The sequence below is a fragment of the Trachypithecus francoisi genome, unplaced genomic scaffold (assembly GCF_009764315.1).
Source record: "Trachypithecus francoisi isolate TF-2019V2 unplaced genomic scaffold, Tfra_2.0 Lachesis_group1, whole genome shotgun sequence".
NCBI classification, from domain to species: Eukaryota; Metazoa; Chordata; class Mammalia; order Primates; family Cercopithecidae; genus Trachypithecus; species Trachypithecus francoisi.
The window spans coordinates 155,116,836-155,139,270 of NW_022681454.1; the positions used below are offsets into that span (position 1 = coordinate 155,116,836).

The following is a 22,435-nucleotide window of genomic DNA, read 5'->3' on the forward strand; positions in this document are numbered from 1 at the left end:
AATTCATGAAGCTAACTGACCACCAACTGTTGATTAATAAATTCTTATCATGAAAAAATCAATAAAATATTTGTTTTAAGTGCCAAAATTATACATCTTTCTGTACAATTTTTCTGACAATAGATATCCAGCCTTTTTATTAAACATTGAAAAGAGGGAGTTTGGGATACTTTCTTAATGCAGTTTTTAAAACATGGCTGCAGGAATTAAAATGTAATTTTTGTTTGTTTTTGTACTTCAGTCCTATATTGTAAAATTCATTTTCTCTGCCGGATTTTTCATTTAATAGGTTTTTTTAATTTCAAAATCTGCATTATATTTGTTTTATTCATATGATCAGAAAATACATGAATTCTGTTGAAATAAAAATTCTAGTTTTTAAAAGACATTGTATATGAATTCTAGTTGGCTTTAATTTACTCTGATTCTCTGAATTTCTAATATTATTGTGGAATTAATTTCATTATTTCTTATCATTACAAATTCATAAAATAATCAAAAACAAACTTTTAAGGAAAAATGTCATACAGTTTGAAGATGGAACATCTGATATAATACAAGTTCTCCTTTCTCCCCCTTAAATGTTTCTCTCTCCTTTTAGTAATGACACATGAGTTCTGATAACACATGTTGTATAATTTCTATTTTTGGGAAACTTAATTGAGGAGTGAGACAGGTTTTATTAATTACTATTCTAGATATGCATATGTAGGCTTTCCCTGTGATTATCTCACTCTGTCTACTAACTAAAAAATGTTGACATGAAAGGATAAATCAGGTGGATTTTGTGATTGTTGGATTATCCACATCTGATTCAGTACAGTATATCACTTAGGAATTAAACTTGTTTTTCCCTGTGGCACATAATCTCACAATACAGATGGTGCTTCTTTCTTCCATCTTTCCATATTGTCTGGTACAGAAGTGCCTTACATGGAACAAAGGCTTAATAGGGTTTACAAAACTACAATTGACTGAAAAAATTACTCTGAAATGAAATCACTTTATCTTTAAAAACTATAAAAGTTTTACAGAGATAATTATATGTGTTTAAGTTTTAAGCATTATTGTTATTCACACATAAATTTGTTCTACATAAGAATGACTAAAGGAGCTTTGCATTTGATTTCATACACTTATGTGGTAAAGTAATATTGGACAAAGAATTGTTATACATGTATACTATTGCTATGTTTTATCATTTAAAGGAAACTCATACAAATGATTTTTTTTTTTTTTTTTTTTTTGAGATGAGTCTTGCTCCTAGTGGCGCAATCTCGGCTCACCGCAAGCTCTGCCTCCCAGGTTCACGCCATTCTTCTGCCTCAGCCTCCCGAGTAGCTGGGACTACAGGTGCCCGCCACCACACCTGGCTAAATTTTTGTATTTTTAGTAGAGACGGGGTTTCACCGTGTTAGCCAGGATGGTATCGATCTCCTGACCTCGTGATCCGCCTGCCTCGGCCTCCCAAAGTGCTGGGATTATAGACATGAGCCACTGTGCCTGGCCAAAAGATTTGTTTTTTAAAAAGCATCATTTACTTAAAGACTTTGGCTCTGTACCTACCTTCATTTGAGATGAAAACATAGAAATAAAAAGCACATTATCTTTGTCCATTACATTTATAACTATAAATTTATTATCATATTTATAAAATATTACATTTTATCTGGGCTCTTTTTTTTACTGAAAATTTAAATAGGATTCCAGGTCACATTATCCATTTTAGGAAAATTCTTCAGAGTAACAACTTGAAAACAATATTGAGAATTCACAAAAGCTGACCCGGTAATTTAGTTCAGTGTAACTCCTTAGAAATATATACAGATTATATAATCAGTATGCTATTATTTCATCCTATCTTTTAATTTTTCAAGTAAGTTCAAAAGGGAGCTATCGGCTATTAGATATCTTTTGTGAAATTATATTAGCTACTGTTTAGTGAAAATCACAGATTACAGAGTTAAGTTTTGAATGTCAATGATACTAGATATATACATTTTTAAACATGTAATCTTTCTCCTTTGCTCCTATCATAAGGAATTAATTTTTCACTTTAAAATAGAGATGGGATAGAGCTGATTGCTTCTTTTTCAGGATGGAAGTAACAACACTTAGGAGAGAGCCAACAGGCGGGGCGTGGTGGCTCATGCCTGTAATCCCAGCACTTTGGGAAACAGAGGTGGGCAAATCACCTGAGGTCAGGACTTCAAGACCAGCCTGGTCAACATGATGAAACCTCGTTTTACTAAAAATACAAAAATTAGCTGGGCGTGGTGGCATGCAATTATAATCCCAGCTACTGCGGAGGCTGAGACAGGAGACTGGCTTGAACCCGGGAGGCGGAGGTTGCAGTGAGTCAAGAACACGCCACTGAAATCCAGCCTGGGCAGCAGAGTGAGACTCTGTCTCAAAAAAGAAAAAAAGAGAGAAAGAGACAGCCAACAAATAGATCCCATTCCCCATTCCAGCAGTAGTTGCACCCTGGAAATGTGTTTTATGTTAAATTTTCTTTAAAGCTATACAAATGAGATTTATACAATATGCAGCCACATACCAATTTCATCTTCCTTTTACCCTTCTATATCTTTAAGACAGTCTAGTTTCCTGATCTTTTGAAAAATATTTAAATTAGGAGAAATTCAGTAGTATTATTTCTCTTTTTGTGCCCTCAGTGTACATCTGTCTATAAGAGCAACCATTACACTTGAGTGTGCTTAAAATTTATGTATCTGTTGTGTTATTATTTTTTCTCCCCTGCCTATCACAATGCTTGACACAAAGCAAATTCCAAATACGGATAAACAAGTAAACAAACCTCCACGCATGAGTGATAATTTGGAAGTCAATATTAAATGGGTCAAATTTAGATCTCATCTATAAACGACTATAGAGGCATACTATGAAATATTTATTTTAACATATAGCCAGAACATAACTTCTAGTACACCTTTCTGTTAACATGTATATATGCATATATATGTAATATGTGTTTACATGAAAACAGCAGCTGCTTTAATTCTGTTGTTTTCTAAAATTAAAAAAATAGGTGGACAGCATAGCTCATGGCACAACTATGCTTTTGCTTGGCAAGTTCTAGATGAAATATTGACTCTGCCATTAATTTGCCAAGCAACCCATGATATGTCCTCTAAAATTGGATCAACAACATTTTGAAAATAAATGACTAAGATAGAAAAAAACAAGTTATAATGAGTAATAAGTTGGCAGCTTACATACTTAAAATATGAATGATAATTTTGAAGTTTAAGCTATTTTCATTGTAATTCTTATTATATAGTTCTTTCTTAATTTCCATGCAGACAACATGATATATAAAATAATTATATAGTACATGGAGAAATGTAAATGTATTTTTAAATACTGAAGAGTTAATTTTTAATATTTACCAATAGAAACATTTAGTAAAATAAAATTGAAATACAGTTTCCCGTAGTATGCTTTCCTTCCCTCACCACCTCCAAACTGATATTTGTGACTTTTTTAAAATATGGAAAAAAAATTTAAAGAAATGGATGTCTTCACTGTTAAATTGAAATTGTGAGAACTATTGTTGAAATATCAAAAGTAAACAATGAGAAATGAAGCCAGTATTCAGAAACTTATAGTTAAATGAAAATTTTTAGAAATGTTGAGAAAAATAAAAGCTAAAGATTTAATCATTAAATTGTAAATCTAACCCATGAGTATGCAAAATAATTATATAATTTTCAATATATTTAGGAAGAAAAAGTTATTAGAATTGTATAAGCAAAATTATTGTCTTTCATAGAAGAACACCAACAGACAATATTTAATATTGATAATTTAAGAAATACCATCGCTAACTACCTTTTTTAATGATTAAATGTAGCAATTGATCTAGCTGGCACTAGACATAGGGAAACATGAAGGAATAATAAATTGTATTTTATAATAAAATATTTTGTTTTATTTTATATTTGCCATGAAAATTACCTGGAAAAAATAAGTACTTTTTTGTGTTAAAATAAATCTTAGATGAAAAGACTAAGTATTCTTTAAGACACATCTAATATGATAGATTTGTGTGATTTTGTAAATCTCAAGTAAAAGGTTTTGATGTTTAAATATATTTGTATCAATATTTTTTCTGTCAAAATCTTCAATTTTACCTTTAAGAAGTGTCTATTGAAAAATCTAAATAAACTTAAACACGTTTATTTGTAAAGTGTGTGGAATGCACTTTTACATGCGTGTGAGTCCTTATTCGTCATATAAAAATGTTGTCGATGGATTGTCTGAGACACACATCATTCTGATCACATTCATCCAAATACCTTGGCTACTTGTTAGCGATAATCTCTTGAAAGGACTTCATATGCTGCTTGGCCCACTTAATGATGCTATACAACTCCATTACATTTATGAGCTTTCCACTGTTGTTCTCCCCAATTTTAAGTTTACATATTAAAGCTTATCAGAAACACAAAGTGAGAATTATAAAACAGTGTGATTATTAAGGAAGCTTTATAAGACCTCTTTACATCTACGATGTCAAGCACTGATTTCTTAAATTCATTTCTTTTTAAATCTACAGAATAATCTTCTAAGGAATAGTTAGAAATAGTTTACATTCCTCTCTTCAGGAAGCTCTGTGCAGGATATCATTGTAACCACAAAGGGACGAAAGCTCACATTGTTACCATTCTATAACTCTCTGTAAATTAAGCCATGTTTGAAAAGAGACGCCCTGAGGAAAAAAAATAAATAAATAAGTGGGGAAACATTTTGATTCCGCTTCTGAAAGATGGTGGTGTTGTATTCAAAAGGTTACTCCCTGGCTTCACGGGGAAATGAAGTGTCTGCATCATGTAAAGAGGCTGGTATTTCAAACGACTGCTTTTGAGGACCAAGTTTGCAGAAGTATAACTGGACTAGAAACAGAGCAAGGGAACTGATGAACACCCTGAAGATTGCTTTGCTTGAGATAAAGGTCAACAACAGTAGAGAAAGAAATGTGGATCATTGAGCTTTCCAATTTCTAATCCCAGTTTCAATTTCTTGAAACGTAAGTATTCTGGACATTACAAACAACCTGTTCCTATGCAAGAAATCTTTTCTAACGGACTGGTAACAGTAGTTTATAAAGGTAAAATAATTTTGGCTTGTGGAAACTCCAAACCTGGATAACAGACATTTTAGAGGAGACTTACATCAGACTCCCTGTATAAAGTATAATGAGTTCAGTTCTACAGTTCAGTATAATTTAAGTTAGCATTAAAACTGGGTATAGGCTGGCTGAGATGGCTCATGGCTGTAATCCTAGAGCTTCAGAGGTTAAGTCAGGAGAATCTCTTGAGCCCAGGAATTAGAGACTAGCCTGGCAAACCTTGTGAGGCCCCCTCTCTACAAAAAATTGAAATTAATTAATCAGATTCAGTGGTGTGCACTTGTAATTTCAGCTACCCACGAGGCTGAGGTAGAAGGATCCCTTGAGCCCAGGAACTCAAGACTGCAGTGAGCTATGAATGCACCACTGCACACCAACATGGGCGAAAGAGTGAGACCTTGTTTCAACAAAACAAAACAACAACAACAAAAACAAATCAGTAATAGATCTTTCAGGTTCCACAATATAAGATATATGCATAATAAGACACACGGTTTTCTTTAAACTTATTTTAGGATCCATTAAATAATAAGTAATACCATGGCATATGTGAAGAGCAGCAGCTAGATCTGTAACAAGCAAAGAAGGTGACTGAATGAAAAAGTGTCAAAGAATAAAAGAGTGATAGATAAGGATGGAACCATAGTAGAAAACCAGAAGAGTAACCAAGGTGGTGATCTTGGGAAAGCTTGTTTCTGAGCCTGTACTTTTAAATATTTTTCCAAATTCCTTTTCAATTTGAGTCCTGAATCCATAAGTCTGAAATAGAATTCTATTTGCTTGAAGTTCATACACTAGGTGACATGATGAAATCATGTGTACAACTGGGATAAATATAGAAATAATCGTATCTAATAAAGCTACATAACAAGATGGAAAAAAGATGAAAAATAACTAAAAGTCTGTTGTATATATTCTCACCAACTCACCATCAAAACCTGAAATCTAACGTAATCTGACATTACACCAAAACTGAGTTTTTATTTGCAGCAAGCACAACACCATTTTCTGAGAGATTTGATTCTATACTCTAAATATATCAGGTCTTATCTCAACTTTATTGATCAATGAGTTATATTGGGAAGTACACCGCTGCTCTCTCTTAATGGTGACCATGAATTTGAAAAATATTATATTCATATTTAATCCCTTTTCATGGGAAAAAAATGATTCCAAAAGACTCATTTCCAATAAGGGCACTCAAGAAATCTGTCTTCTAAAATGAAACACATTAGTGTTTTTTTCGGTACTAAAAACTCATATACAGTGCATTTACACAGGAACCTATCACTACGTGATCCTGAATTAATAGATCCATGAGGTTATAGTCATTCTGAAACAATTCAATGATAAATTACTCTATGAAACATTTTTCACAAACACATTGAAAGAAGAATATTGTTTCATGGCAATTGTAAATTAAGGAGAAGTATTAAGGTGGAGAGAGAATTAGATGTATACATTTTTAAACTTAGAGAATGCATAAAACAATGAATAGCTAAGGCTTAAAGCAATGGAATTTTTGTTAAATTCATGTAACAAATGTTTCTTGGCCTGTCATGTGTAAGACATTGTACCGAGCACGTTGAGAACACAAACACTAACCAAACTTAATCCTTGACTACAACAGACAGGAAGATGTGATGGTTGATTTATACGTCAGCATGGCTAGACCATGGTGTCCAGTTGTTTGGTCAAATACTGGTCTAGATGTTGCTGTGAAGATGCTTGTGAGGTGATTAGCATTTATGATTAGTTGACTTTAAGTAAACAGATTACCCTCCATAATGTTTATGGGCCTTATCTACTCAGTTGAAGGACTTAAGAGCAAAGGCTAAGGTTTTTACAAAAAGAAGGAATTCTACCTTAAGACTTCAACATAGAAATCCTGCTTGAGTTTCCAGCCTGCTCCATGAATTTAAGATTCAAGACTATGACTTCAACTCCTGTGTAAGTTTCCAGACTGTTAGACCAGTAGATTTTGGACTTAAGACTGCAACATCAGCTCTTATCTGAATTTCCTTCTGGCTGGCAAACCCTACAAATTTTGGACTTGGCATATCCCACCTGCAATTGTGTGAGCCAATTCCTTAAAATAAAACATACAGGAGATAGATAGAGAAAAAGATAGAGATAGAGATAGAAATCAAAAGACAGAAATAGAGGGAAACATAGTGGTAGAGGTAGTGGTAGCAGTAGAGATAGAGACAGATAGAGATAGAAATGGAGAGCCTATTGATTCTGTTTTTCTGGATAAATATTTTCTGATTACATAATATTCAACAAATTTCTCATGAAATTACTTTGTAATTAGAAATATATTCTTAAGAGAATGTAGCACCAAATAGCTTCCATACTCTGAAATTTCCATCTATCTTGTTTTTAAATGTAGAAAATATTACCTTCAAGTAAAAAGTATTTACTTCAACACTTATTCTCCAAGCATAACATGATCAATGCACTTCTCATTCTATTGCTGTATACTTGTATGTACATGACAGTATTTGTATATATATATATTCCAATTATTTAAGCTTATTTTATATTAAAGAATGAAAAATGGCAGAGTAATATAAAAGGAATTTAATTTACTCTAGCCTCTTTTCATATATATGGCATATAATAATTACATAAGAAATATATTTCTTTTATGTCATGAGTGTTTCTCCATATATTTTGCATTTACAAATCATAAGCAGAAATTAGTTATAACATTTCCCCTTTTTATATTATTCTTGGTGCTTTACAAAATGTTAGTCACCTTAAATTTTGAGCTGTATTTTAATTTCAACATCCAATGCAGTAAAAATGTTATAAGTGTTTTCAAAACCAAAACACTATTTGATAGTTTTCTCCCTTCTTAAAAATGCAAACATGCTTTTCTTTTTACTCCTTTCATTACTCTTCCATAAGAGTACAGAAACATTTATAAACTTTTTAATATAGTATAGGAATGCAAACTTTCTATCCTTGCATGTAGTTTTATGTAGAAGTATATGTTTCCAAAATAACTTCATATTCTCTAATATTTATCTCACACACAATATGACTGTAGATTTCCAGGGGCTATGACTGATATAATCTGAGATAGCAGATTAGTTATTAGTAACTAGTTATCCCTGCTTTGTCACTGCTGGTGTATGTTTGTGGATAAGAGTTCATTGGTTGAAGAAAATAAGTTCAAGTTGTCATCATTGATATTTGGTTTCTATTTCCTCTTTAATATTTAATTTCTTATCAGAAAATTATACATAGTTTGCATATGTAATTTTTCTCTGTATCTTATATATAATGTATATTTATCTATGTAGGTATACATAGATATATATGCATACATAGAGAGCTGTATACATCACATTGCTTTGTCCTATGTCTCTATGTCTCTATGTATGTGTATACATATACATATATATGTATACATAGACAAATACACATATTTAATTGGATACACAGAGAAATAATATGTGTATGCATAGATAAATAAATATACACAATTCTACCTTGTTTTTCTTTAGTTGTTTTAGGAGGACATCTGAGTATTATAAAGCTTTAAAGAGAGAGAAATTCAGGCAAATAATGCTCACATCCTTGTTGCCCTGTCATGTTACAAAACTGTCACATCAAATTTTAGCTTGTTTTTTTAACTTGAGATTCCAAGTTATTAAATTAACTCACCCAGAGCTGTCAAGAAATGTTCTGGGAAAGCAAAGCATGCTCTTTAAGACTTGAGTCACATAGTAATGAAGCATTTACTGATACCCTGAAATAGCACACATGTGGTGCAGGAAGAACATTCTTTGTCTCTAAATTTGCAAATCAAATACCTGAAGTGATAGTTTTGTGATGAAAAGTATGAATTTCACAGCCTATCTTATTAGTATTAGTAATTGAAGTTTCAAATTCTGTGATATAGCCAAGACATATATGTTATTAGCTGCAAAACTGCTATTCCTGTAGAAATCAGAAACACTCTCCTATAAAATTATTTTGTTCTGATCTAAATAATAATATTTATATTGAACACCACACTACCTATATCTGCATGTTAGTCTATATTTCTTATTCAGAATGTTTTTGTAAAAATATGAGTGTGGCTTAAATTATTTCTTTTATCAGCAATAATTTGTTTTTATTCATGTGTTTATGTATTGCATACATATATGCACAAAACACAACTTATTCAAAGACTGACTTAATAACGATAATGTGAGATTATTAAAAAAAAAATAGGGTCGGGTGTAGTGGCTCATGCCTCTAATCCCAGAACTTTGGAAGGCCAAGGAGTGTGTATCACGAGGTCAAGAGTTCAAGATCAGCCTGGCCAACATGTTGAAACCACGTCTCTACTAAAAATACAGAAATTAGCCAGGTGTGGAGGCAGATGCCTGTAATCCCAGCTACTTGGGAGGCTGAGGCAGGAGAATTGCTTGAACCCAGGAGGCAGAGGTTGCAGTGAGCCGAGATCGCACCATTGCACTCCAATCTGGGTGACAGAGCAAGACTCTGTCTTAAAATAAAATAAAATAAAAATAAAAATAAAATGTGCAATTTAAGATTTTTTGTATGTATAATTAAGTTATAACTTAACCAAAATGGTAAGAATTTTACTTAATAATTTAGCCTATGGCTGAAATATTTTTAAATAAAAGGACACTATATTTGTTTGTCATACATAACATCTAAGAGGAAACTGACCTATATTATCTCCTCTCATAATTTTTTTCCTTCTTTTCATTCTAGGGCATAGATTTAAGGTATAAATTATTGTCTCCATGTATTAGTATATGACAGCAACACTGCCTACTGGTAGGAGAAATGAGGAGTTGAAAACATTTGATATTTTTCCTTATTTATCTGAATTGTCCATTCCATTGGGACCTCATGAAGAAAGAGATGAAGAATAAAAATGGTTTTACATTTATAAAGCATCTAATATACACCAGCTTCCCACCAGATTATTTTCTTTTATTTTCTTGAAGTAAATATTACCTATAAATACAGGAGGCATTCTAAACTGGAGAGCAGGCAAAGCTATTGCAGGTCGTGTTCATCCTGTTATTTCGCTTTTCTTACCTTCATTTTAATTACAAGCAAATATTTAGGAATACATAATATATTATTTTCCTCCTCAGATATAAAACCTAAAAAGTAACACCGAATATCATGGGTTTCATATTTTTTTCCAACAGAAGTCTCATATATGTATACGTTTTGTTATATTTCCAAAATATAATTCTACTTAACAAAATTTCTGCATGAAATGTCAAAGGAACCTTTTAGATACTTGCCTGAAATCCAAGGAGCTTTTCACTAGGCTTAATGTGCCTCTGAAATTCACATTCTATGGGTTGTATCACTTTGATTCCATCTTCATAAAACACATAGAACATGTTCCCAATTCCCAGACCTTAGGAATAAAAACACACTTAAATGTTCAAAATATAATTATCATAAACCTTTACAATCAAAATTCAGTGCCTCTCATATCTGTATCAGGGGATCAGTTTTCGAAGTTGTGTGATGTTAATAAAGCAAACCATGTGGGACCCTCACTGTATACCCACACCACTTCGTGATGTTACGCAGACATTACACTTCATTCTTCCTGAGCTGCAATTTAGTGTTTTCTTTAATATAATTAAATAAATGTTTCATAGTTTAAAGCAATTATAAATAGGGATATAAACTCTTGATACGTACATTATGTTGGATACCTTCCCCACTTAATGTACGTGTTGATTAAGGAATAAAAGCACTTTCTGAAGAATCAAATTTATTTTACTACTTTTATTAGAGTTCACTAGGAAAAGTTTAATTTCTTTGCAGGAGTTTAGTTCATATAAAGATTTTTAGGAAGAAAAAGACCAAATGCCCTAGATTTTGTAGAATAAATGTTTTCTTAAACTAATTTTTGTCAAAATAATTCTAAATAGAGATCTTACATATTAGTTTTAATATTGACAATTTGGGAGGTCTATTTCTATACCTTAAACCAAATGAAGGTCTTTGAAAAATCTTAATTTAATGTTTAAATCACACTTTTCTTTTTCACACTACAGATCTGGATGTGTGGTATCACAGAAATTCATCTCCCCCGACTTTCTAAATCCATGTCTAAATGGGTGCAGGAGGCTAGTTTGAAACATGTGTAGGTTAACTAAAGCCTGAGCCCAGGGAACTTCTGCATACTCATGAACACCTGTTCTCTTTGTTGCCTCTGCTTCTCCTCTGTTCCAATGTGGTCAGCCCCGAGCTCTTACAATCCTTCCTTTTCTGGTCCTCGCCTATATAGCTCTTTTGACCTGTTGTATTGGTTTACACAGTCAAATTTATTCAATATAATTATATCTTACATAATTCAGTGATAGCATGTTTTCTTTAAAAGATAACAATAATGTTAAAATCTTGATTGGAAAATCAAACCATTGTTGCTTACAATGTTTACATTCTAAAAACATCTGTAAAGGGAAAGATAATTTATTTAAATAAAAAATAATTTTCTAAGCATTATTATTATTTTTTCCAATTATGATCTCCTGCAAGGTTCAGCCTGGGCTCTCCATCTATTGATAAACACAACAACAGTTTGTTGATTTGTAAAACATATGTATTTATTGAACTTAAGTCATATTTCATCTTACATCTTATATGTTTCTAGGGAAAAAATACTTATGATTATAAATAATAGCTGACTACTAAATTTTATTTTACTTTTCCATATAACTATGTATCCATATATTCCTAAGATTTAGAGAAAAATGTATACAAACTAAACTATTACTTCATTCGTGTTTATACATAGTCTGCATACAATTTTTCTTTTGGCACATGAAATTATTTATAATAATACATATATACTTTAAATGACTCCAGGTTGTTTGATACATCTTATTATTTTATAAATAATTCTCAGTACTTCTATTTTAATAGATGTAATATTTAATAGTTAATTATTCATTATAATTCCAGAGATCAATACATAAGGATGGAATATTCCTGAACAGTAGCAGAAGTGGCAAGAACTCAACTCATCACGTTTTTTTATAAAATAAAATTTAGTAGTCAGCTATTATTTATAATCATAGTTGTGTTTAAAGGAATATAAATATTACATGCACAAAAGAGAAAGCCGAAACAAAGCACATAAGTATTTATGCAAAAGCTTTTTCATTTGTATCAGCAACGCCTCCATGCAAACACTAACAAATCAATAACTATCAATTTAACATTATTGGTTTCTGAATATTGTTGTTGAAACTTATAAATGTAACAAAGCCATAATGTGGTGTCTGATTTTCATTTGTGTCTGTTACGTACTATGTTTGATTTTTATTACTAAGCTCTTAACATTTTTCAGTGAATGTGACTACCTTTCTTTAACTTCGCCAAAATACTATTCAACAATTATGAATTTGAATGCGTTTGGGCCTGACAGCTACTTTAAAGTCCAGATTGTTTGTCATGTTTCTTGAATATTTCTTTCCCTTACTGCTATGCATACTTTTATTAGGTTGTGTTACCGTATTCTACACAGAAAAGAGTCAGTGGGATTCCACTATGATTTGTTGCACTGGTGGATTTTGTGAGCTATATTTTCCACTAAATACCACTTAATCCATCCAAATCACTCTTTCAGGTTCTAGAGTATATTTTCTTGCTTTTTAAAATATGAATTACACATGAACATTTTTACAAAGCATAAACTACTTTTCAGGTTACAAGTTACTGAAGAAATACAGATACTATTAGTTAAGATTTAATTTTTTTATTTGACTCTTTTCAATGAGACTATAACTTCTTAGTGCTTATGAAACAGTAATGCCAACAAATTACTAAATATAACTAGATTAATTAAAATAGCAATTATAAAATAAATGCCTATATATTGGTAACTCAGTTTATGAAATAAAACTTTTCATAAGACTCATTCACAAGACTTGATATTTTGCCATTTACATTTTTGCAAGGCATTATTTTCTTCCTCAAAAGTTTTATTTAGAATTGTTGCAGCAGAATTTATGATCTGAACATATGACCTGATATGTTTCTCTTTCAATTTGCTGCTTTGATATTGTGCACATATAAATTTATTAAGATTATCCTCAGCAAAGAGGAATATAAATGACCTGATGATGGAGATGTTGGAAAATGAAGACAAGTATGCACATTTTCATTTGGGACATTCATTAGCTTTATGTGTAAAAATAAAATAATATATTTGTATATATTTTTACTAACTACTAAATTTATATATATTATATTTTTTTGACAAGTGTAGGGATAAGAAAATAAGACAAAGAGAGATGAGAAATTTTATTCTCCGCATTCAGACAGATCAGAGACAAATCATAGCTCTAGCACTTGCGCTTTTACTGTGAGAATGTTAATTAGACTGTGTGATAATTTCCCCATATCAAATTTAAAGATAATAATTATACTATGTCATGCAGCTGTTGTAAGCTTTCAATTAGGTAGAGAAATGTAAAATATTTAGGAGAGTAACTCGCACACAGCAAGATTTCAAATAAATGGTAACTTTTTATTTATTTGTTTATTTATTTATTTCAGATATCTATTCCTTATAACACTACTGAAAAAAGCAAATGGTGACATGGTATATAACCAGAATTTGATAACTATTCTCATTTCTCCTCAAACCCATGCTGTGGAACATAATGCTATTTAAATTTTCTATGATATAAAATGTTAAGTTCTGTTTTCCCAAAATCCTTGAGCCAGCTAGATCAACTTTACTTTCTTGTGGAGCATTTCTTAAATTTGGCCCTTTTAGGGAGGCTGCCAAGCCCAAACTGTTTTCCTAATACTACTAAGATGTCATTCACAGTTTTTCTTCCATTATTATTTTTTAAATGTAGGGTTTAGTTTTCAACAGGCTACATGAAGTATAATGTTATGTGAGATATCATAACAATTCAATGCAGAAGCAGATATAAGAACCCAACATCTTCTATTAAGTCAGAAAGTTAAAGGATTTACAAAATGTAAACAATGTATTACCTTTCAGATTTTTGAAAACGTAGCTTTAAAATGATAATATGCTATTTATGGCTCCATGTAATGGGCTTATTAGGGCTATTTTAACAAGTTAATAAATGCATATTTTAAATTTTTCTATTTGCATTTCTAATACTAAATATTAGTAGATGGAAATGCCCCCTCCCCCGCCAAACACAAAGGTCTTTAAGTTCTCAATATTTAAGTGTGTAAAGGGATCCTGAGTCTCAAACAGTTTGAGTAGTGGTGAACATTACTTCTCTCTTCATGAATGCATTGTGGTGAATTATATTACAGACATTATTAACTTCAGTGAAAGATTCTACACTACTCTAGCCATAGTAAAGATGGGGAACATGTGCACATTTTTTTTTCTTCCTATTTCAGGCTCTAGTGAAGGCAGACACAAACACTTTGTCTTTTTTTGGGGGTTGTTAATCTAGAGTATAGTGACTCTAGATGTTATCCATAATTTGTTTGTTCCTTAAGACCTTTTTTTCTGCTTTTTCTTTCTACACACAGAAAAGACATAAGCAAGAATTATTCCTGCAGTCTTACAAGACAGAAGTATTTCCCAGAGGATTTTCTAATCAATGTTGTACCCTTAAATACATGAAATGGACTGAAAAAAAATGGATATAATGCACATTCCTATCTCGATCCTTTGGGAATGGGAACCACTCAAAAACAGTATTGTATTGTGAAATATAGTTATACTACTTATTATATACAGTGGATATATACCATGTAATTTATTTCAGCAATACAATTTGATTAATTTCTGATTATTGGATGCATGTTTATGTGCATCATAAAAAAGATTTTATTGTGATGTTTTTCTTCCTCTGACTTAATTGTCATTAGTTTTGCATTCATATTATAGTCCATGAGAAGTTATAAGTATGATGTAGTGATTTGGTAACCAATCAAAGGTGTTTCAATAAATTATGGTGTTACACAAAATCCTTCATTGGTGGATATTACCCTTTTTACTTTCAAGTGATCCTAAAGGTATGCATATTTTTTAAATATAGAAGAAATCTCCCCTCTTTAGATAAAGAATAATATAGGCAAGAATAGATTGTCTGCATTGCATTTCTCACTGAATAACTCAGCACGGATAGATTTTTGGTTCATGAATGTTCTCATTCACTATATCCTGACTTTGGAGATAAAATTGTCTTTGTACACAGAGCAAAATCATATCATTGCACCACAATAAAGTCTTTATATTATGTTCAACTATAACAAGACTAGATTATCCTTTCATTCTTGCTAAAAAATTTTTTGGGAGTGAGTGTGTCAAGCTCTTTTTTAGGCCCTGTTAATCCAGGAAGTGGGCACCATCTGACCACTACATATATTGGCCAGAGTGATATTATCTAAAACCAGTCCTTTTGAGTAAATATACAATCTCCTTAACTTCTAAAGGAGTTTAGAATTACACACATGCATGTATGTAATTTAAGCCAATGTCATCATATACCTGTATGTACATGTGCACATGTGTAGATATTGCTGCTAATGGATATCTCTTGCAAGATCACATTTTTGATTTAAAAATTGTAAAATGATTTAGAAAGCTTAGATTGACTTAAGTTTTTAGCAGACAGGTTAGTGAAATGGTCAGTGGAAATAACAACTGATTGATTGTGATTTAATTTAACTGGTATCATGTACTAGCCATTAGAGAGCATAGTCTTTTCCTCCCCACAAATGCTATGACTAAATCTCATGTATTCAGAAGACTTATTCTGCAAAAAGTATTTTTCTTTTTATTTATTTTGTATTATTACTTTTGTAGGCTCTGTTATTTTTGAGACAGGATATTGCTCTGTCACTCAATTTGGACAGCAGTGTGGGTGGCATAGAGGGCAGTGGAGTGATCACTGCAGCCTTGAGCTCCAGAGCTCAGGCGATCCTCCCACCTCAGTCTTCTGGATAGCTGTGATTACAGGCATGAGCCATTAAGCTGGGCTAATTTTTTTTATTTTAATTTTTTGTAGAGACAGGTTTTTGCTATGTTGCCTAGGCTATTCTCAAACTCCTGGCCTCAAGCAATCTTCCCTCTTCGGCTTCCAAAATTGCTAGGATTAAAGGTATCAGCCACCACATCTTGACCTTTTTCATTTTAAATATTATTTCAGTATTATTTTGAGGTAGCAATTGTTTTATTTGTTTTAGTTCCATAGGTTTTTGTGGAACAGGTGGTATTTGATTACATGAGTAAGTTCTTTAGTGGTGATTTGTGAGATTTGGGTGCACCCATCTCCCAAGCAGTGCACACTGCACCCAGTTTGTAGTCTTCTATTCTTTTTCTGTAAAAAAATAGTTATACCAGAGGTTTTTGAACCACTCTTAGTAGCTGTATATTCTTCTGTATTTCCCAACCTCCCTGGCAGTGTGGTCATGAAACTTTTTGTAGGTAATGAAATTTTTAAATCATTTTAGGCTGAGGAAGCTAAGCTGGCCTGTTTTTAAATCTGTTTTCCCCCAACTGGATGACATTGGAAACCTTGTATTACAGATTATGAAACTAATCATGAAGTGTAATGTAATGTGTTAACTTTGTTGTACAATTTCATTACATTTCTATTTGTATTTTTTTTTTTTTGGTTCAGTGTTAGCCCAAGTAAATAATGATTTATTTTAAATGTTTCTATAACATATTTTTGTGTGAATAGATATACAAATATTTATAAAGAATAAAAAAGGCAATTTTCCTGAATATGAAACTTTTTTTCTGCCTTTAAATTATTCAAATATATGAAGCTGGTGTTTCCCAAAGTATGTTATGTTCTACTCAGTATTGATCCTGGGGATATTCATCAAAGTAATTCATGTGCTAATAAATTTTAAAAATTCCATGTTATATACTGACTCATCCTAAACCTCTGAAACTAGCATATGTAAAATTCATTAAATCCTTCAATGAATCAAATAATTTAAATTAGTGTTATTCAGTGCCTATATGATCCAAAACATATATTATAAACTTAGACCTCATAACATAAACTAATTACCCACAAAATAACATTAGAAAAGTTTATTAAATTATATTTAATTATAAACCTCATAAATATACTGAAAATGAAAACCAATCATACTGAATATTTTAATGTGTACATAAAATACATATTAATGCATGTATATTATATGTATTATATCTATTATTTAATATATAGTAAAACTACTTTTCAGTAAGAATGGTTCAGGCTTGAACCTTCTAGATTGAAAGTTTCTTTAGAGCAGATATTAGATCTTATTCATCTATGAATTTCCAATGTTTTCAAAGTGTTTTAATTTAATATGCTCTTTAAAATATTTGTCAACAAGTAAGTGAGATATTTCCTCTATTAATATTGTCATTTTATACTCCTGTAAAACATAAAGATGAGTAGAAAAGCTGAAAGTGGAACCCAGAGATGTAGAGGACATTGCGTTCCAAGATTATATATTGATGAGATTGGTAAGACAATACCTATTAAATTCAGTTAAATTTATTTAGATTACAAACTCTTCACTAGATTCTGATGCTCATGTTTTAAAAAATAATTTTATAATTATTAATGTAAAAATAACATAGGTTTACCATTTATAGATGAGTTAAATGGCATTATGGGAGAAATTATCATTTCAACTCTTTCCATTATTGGCCTTAATTGACCTACATTCTAAGGTTCTATAATTTGTTCTCTCTGAGATAGATTTTTCTTGGCTATGGTAAAGAGGTAAATATATAAATAGAAAACGCTGCTAGAATGAAAATAAAAGTGTATCTCAGAAATATGTAGCTCATATTTGTTTTATTCTAAATTATAAAAATGGAGAGAATTTCCTTAGAAAATTTAGTTACCTATAATTTTAATTATTTGTATGAGATACTTATACCCAATGATGGAGTTCAATGATTCCTCAAGCCAGTCTATTTTCTCTGTTCACCATTATTACTATTAGTACATGCAATCATTTTTATTGTAATGCCTTGCCAATAATTGCGGCATTATAAAATAACTCACAGATGTCTATGAATCAAAATCAAATATGCTGTCTTCTTTAATCTATTTTTAAAATGCTTCCTATTACAAGAAACAACAAGTACTCTTATGTTAACTGTATGTAGAAAAAAAGACTTTAATAATTTACCCAAAGACACACACTTGTTTTATGTGACTTAAAGTATCTGTAAAATACACCATATATCTATTTTTGTCAAGCACATTTTATGTGTCAAATGAAACAGTGACTCATAAGAACATTATTCTTGATGGAGAATAATTACTGATGGTATAAATTTCCAAAAACTGATAGAATACCTTTTTAAATAGAAAATAATCTGGTTTTATATAATGAATTTCATCATGATTTAAATTAATTTGGAAGCTTCTATTCTATAGTTTTGAGGGTGGCCTGGTGTATTGTTATTACGTATTAAAAATTACTACAAATTAATAATGTTCATGGTGGTTATCAAAGTTAATATGTAAGAAAAAGTTGTTCCATATACTTTAAATTGATTTACATAGCACAGATTTGTGAGGTGAGTGCCAACTCTATTTCAAATATTGTATTGGAAGCATCTGACTCAGCAAGGTAAAATAACTCATCCAAATTTTCCCAGCAATTAACCATCAGAGCCAGATCTGTAGTATGTGGTCTCTGACTCGTTAGGTGTTATTCCTTCCATTACAATGATAAAATAAAATCAATTTTTAAAATGCTCAGAGAAATCTTGCCCAGAGGGAAGACAATACAATGAAATGTGTTTAATAGATATTATCACGCTTGTAATCCCAGCATTTTGGGAGGCTGAGGAGGGCAGATCACCTGAAGTCAGGAGTTCGTGACCAGCCTTGTCAACATGGTGAAACCCCATCTCTACTAAAAACACAAAAATTAGCTGGGCATGGTGGCGGGCCCTGTAACCCCAGCTACTCGGGAGGTTAAGGCAGGAGAACTGCTTGAACCCTGGAGGCGAAGGTTGCTGTGAGCCAGGATCACACCATTGAACTCCAGCCTGGGCAATAAGAGTGAAACTCCATCTCAAATAAATAAATATATAAATAAGTAAGTACTGATATGTCAAGACTACTTTCATTAATGACTGAATTATTATATTTAAAGGTGAAATATTTGAAGTGGAATAAAAATGGAGGGTATAGTTACACTGGAACTTCTTTAATAAACCCAGGTTTTAATGGAGCTCATACAAAAGATTTAAGGAGCAACAAGTTCTAAGAGAGAGAAAAAAAATAAGCGGACTGCTTCATCCTTGAGTACAGAATTGAGATGGCTAAATTCCAGAATTACTTGAGGCTTTGAGACTGGCTTTCACAGGGTACAGTGACTTGGGTTCCTACAGGAAGCTATAATCAGGGAAGAGAAATTTTGTCTAAGGTGGGTTGTGAAGACAATTTTTGGCCATTGATCAACAGGAGTGTAATGATGACTTTTAGACATTTTTCTCTTAATTTCATTTAACCACAATTGATGGACTATTTAAGTACCTGAGCAAACGCATTCTCCCCAGCCTTTGTGACTAAATGAGGAAAACCAATAACAATTGCAATAATATATGAAAATGGATACTGTTTATTGAGTGCTGATAATAACTAAAGAACTGATAACAACCCTACTGAGTATTAACAACTACTATACTCCTTTTTGAGATAAGAAGATCGTGCAGGGTAACTTGCCCTAGAAAGACTACATTTGAATCCAGGCCCTTCAAATGTAACCCAGATTTTAATATAATTTATTATACTCCCTTGATAAGGCACAGTTTTTATAAATATTCTTACTCTGCATTAATCAGAGTTTATTATGTAAATTATGTTTAACTGAGATTGTTTTAATTTCTTTGATGTAATTTTATACTCTTAAAGCATTTCAATATATCGCAATGAAACTTTCTGGTTATGTATCAGTAATTAATCAAGCTGATGAGAAGTGATAAATGTGTAATGGTAGCAGACTTACACAAGAATATTGAAATACCATCAACTGAAATATTGAATCAAAATAAAAAGGTAATTAATGATACAAAAGATAATCAACAAATCTAATAATAATCAAGCAAAATTGTCACAACAACATAAAAATAATTCAACTTAGTACCTTCTTCTCTCCATAATATGTTAGCTACTGCAGCATGTTGAAAGAAAAAGAAGAAAAAGAAAAATGAGTAAAGAAAGCTTTTGCTATATAGTAATATAAATATTATTAAAGAGGTCAAAGTATTTGTGATAGAATGTGTATATAAACATAGTGAAGTTAATTCAGTGAGCTACTTTAAATTAACAAAACAATAGCATGTTGGAATTAACTAATAATGCTTTGTACATTTTTTGTTATAGACAATTCTTATTTGGAATACAGATTTTGTTAATAAACAAAGAACATTTTACTCTGCATTGAAAAAAACAGGAAGCTTAAGTTAGTTTAATTGAAATGTATTTTTAGAGCAAGTTTTGGTAGTTAAAACTATTAGGCTGACAGTTTAAGCTACTAATAGAAAAAGTTATACTCTTAAATTTTGCAATAATCACAATATATAATATTTTTACATAATAAGAAATATTCCTGAACAAGAAGAGTTCTTATAAATCGAAGATCTTGAACACCAAATTGGACTATTTTTAAGGAGTATATATTTTTACTGTTTTAAAACAGACAGAAATAGATCTAAGTATACCTTGCTTCTTTTAGTACATACTGAATTGTTCTTGAACAACAGGTTTTAAAAATATTATATAGCGACTTAATCAGTAAAGAACTAATATATTAAGATAGAAATTAAGAAAAAAATCCAATTGAAACTATTCTGAAGGAAATGCCTGCCTCTTTAATAATTCAAAGTTACAATAACACTATAAGTTCTTAAAGCAAAATCATGAAAGTGTAACTAATAGAAAATCTCACACACAGCAATTACTTCCAGCATTTTGACCGTATGAAAACTTAATGACTTTTTTTCAACTGAACCCACATGTGTATGTTTCAGAACCAAGAGTGAAGCCTCGCACTCCTCACTTACAGCTTAAGGCCCGAGTCATGCAGTGTTCAGCATCTGCTATCTTTCTTTTAAAAATTAATTATTAATGGTAAACATTTACAATTTTTAGTTTTTTAATTCCTTAATGATAATTATTCAAACCTAAACACATGATGCGTGTATTCCTGTAGCACATTTTGTGCTGTTGTTCTTATGCCTGCAGTGCACTTTGAACAAATAAGAAAAAAGTATAACTTTCAATTATGAGATGAATAAGTTCTGAACATGTAATGTACCACGTAGGTGGTGACGGGTGTGTTAATTGTGATAATCATTACATAATATATATATATCATCTTTTCATCTTAAACATATTCAATCTTTGTCAACTAAATATGTTATAAAATGATAAAAGGACAAATCCTATTCTCAAGGAGAGGTTATAGACACAGGAGGAAAGAGAACCATGAAAACAAATAGAAGTAAACATGTAATAAATGAGGGGAAAGAAGCAAATTTCAAATTCAGCAAATGTGGACAAGACAGAATGATCATCTATGAAAAGAGGTTGGATACTGGAAGGACAGCTTCATTGAGATGCTGATGCACAAGAAATGTAATATTACCAAAGCTTTCAAGAGTGCTGTGTGGTATAGGGGGCTAGAGAGGTTATTCCACACATGAGGAAAAGAAAATATGTTCAAGGTATATCAACCAGAAACATCAGAACATATTGAGAGAACATGTCAAGTAATTTGGTATATTTGGCATGTAAGACTGGTTTAAAAAGATAAAGCGGCCGGGCGCGGTGGCTCAAGCCTGTAATCCCAGCACTTTGGGAGGCCGAGACGGGCGGATCACGAGGTCAGGAGATCGAGACCATCCTGGCTAACACTGTGAAACCCCGTCTCTACTAAAAAAATACAAAAAAATTAGCCGGGCGAGATGGCGGGCGCCTGTAGTCCCAGCTACTCGGGAGGCTGAGGCGAGAGAATGGCGTAAACCCTGGAGGCGGAGCTTGCAGTGAGCTGAGATCCGGCCACTGCACTCCAGCCTGGGAGACAGAGCGAGACTCCGTCTCAAAAAAAAAAAAAAAAAAAAAAAAAAAAAAAAAAAAAAAGATAAAGCTGGATAATTTATTCATGACAAAATCAAGTAAGTCTGCACACACAATGCAAAAGAAATGGACTTTTTTGTAGTTTTAGGAAAGGTTGAACTATGATTAGTCTTATACTTCTTTCTCTGGCAACAAAGCATGTATTTCCTTATATCTC

General features: G+C 31.6%; 1 protein-coding gene across 2 annotated transcripts in view; it reads right to left on the bottom strand.

Annotated features, from left to right (window-relative positions):
- FSTL5 (follistatin like 5) overlaps positions 1–22,435 on the bottom strand; it is an 812,556-nt gene that overhangs the window by 106,373 nt on the left and 683,748 nt on the right. For both annotated transcript variants that reach the window (XM_033215581.1, XM_033215579.1), the window contains exons 11-12: positions 20,285–20,311; positions 10,441–10,559 (exon numbers count right to left, since the gene is read on the bottom strand). In XM_033215581.1, coding sequence (XP_033071472.1) covers positions 10,441–10,559; positions 20,285–20,311 — 146 coding nt within the window. The remainder of the gene's footprint in view (positions 1–10,440; positions 10,560–20,284; positions 20,312–22,435) is intronic.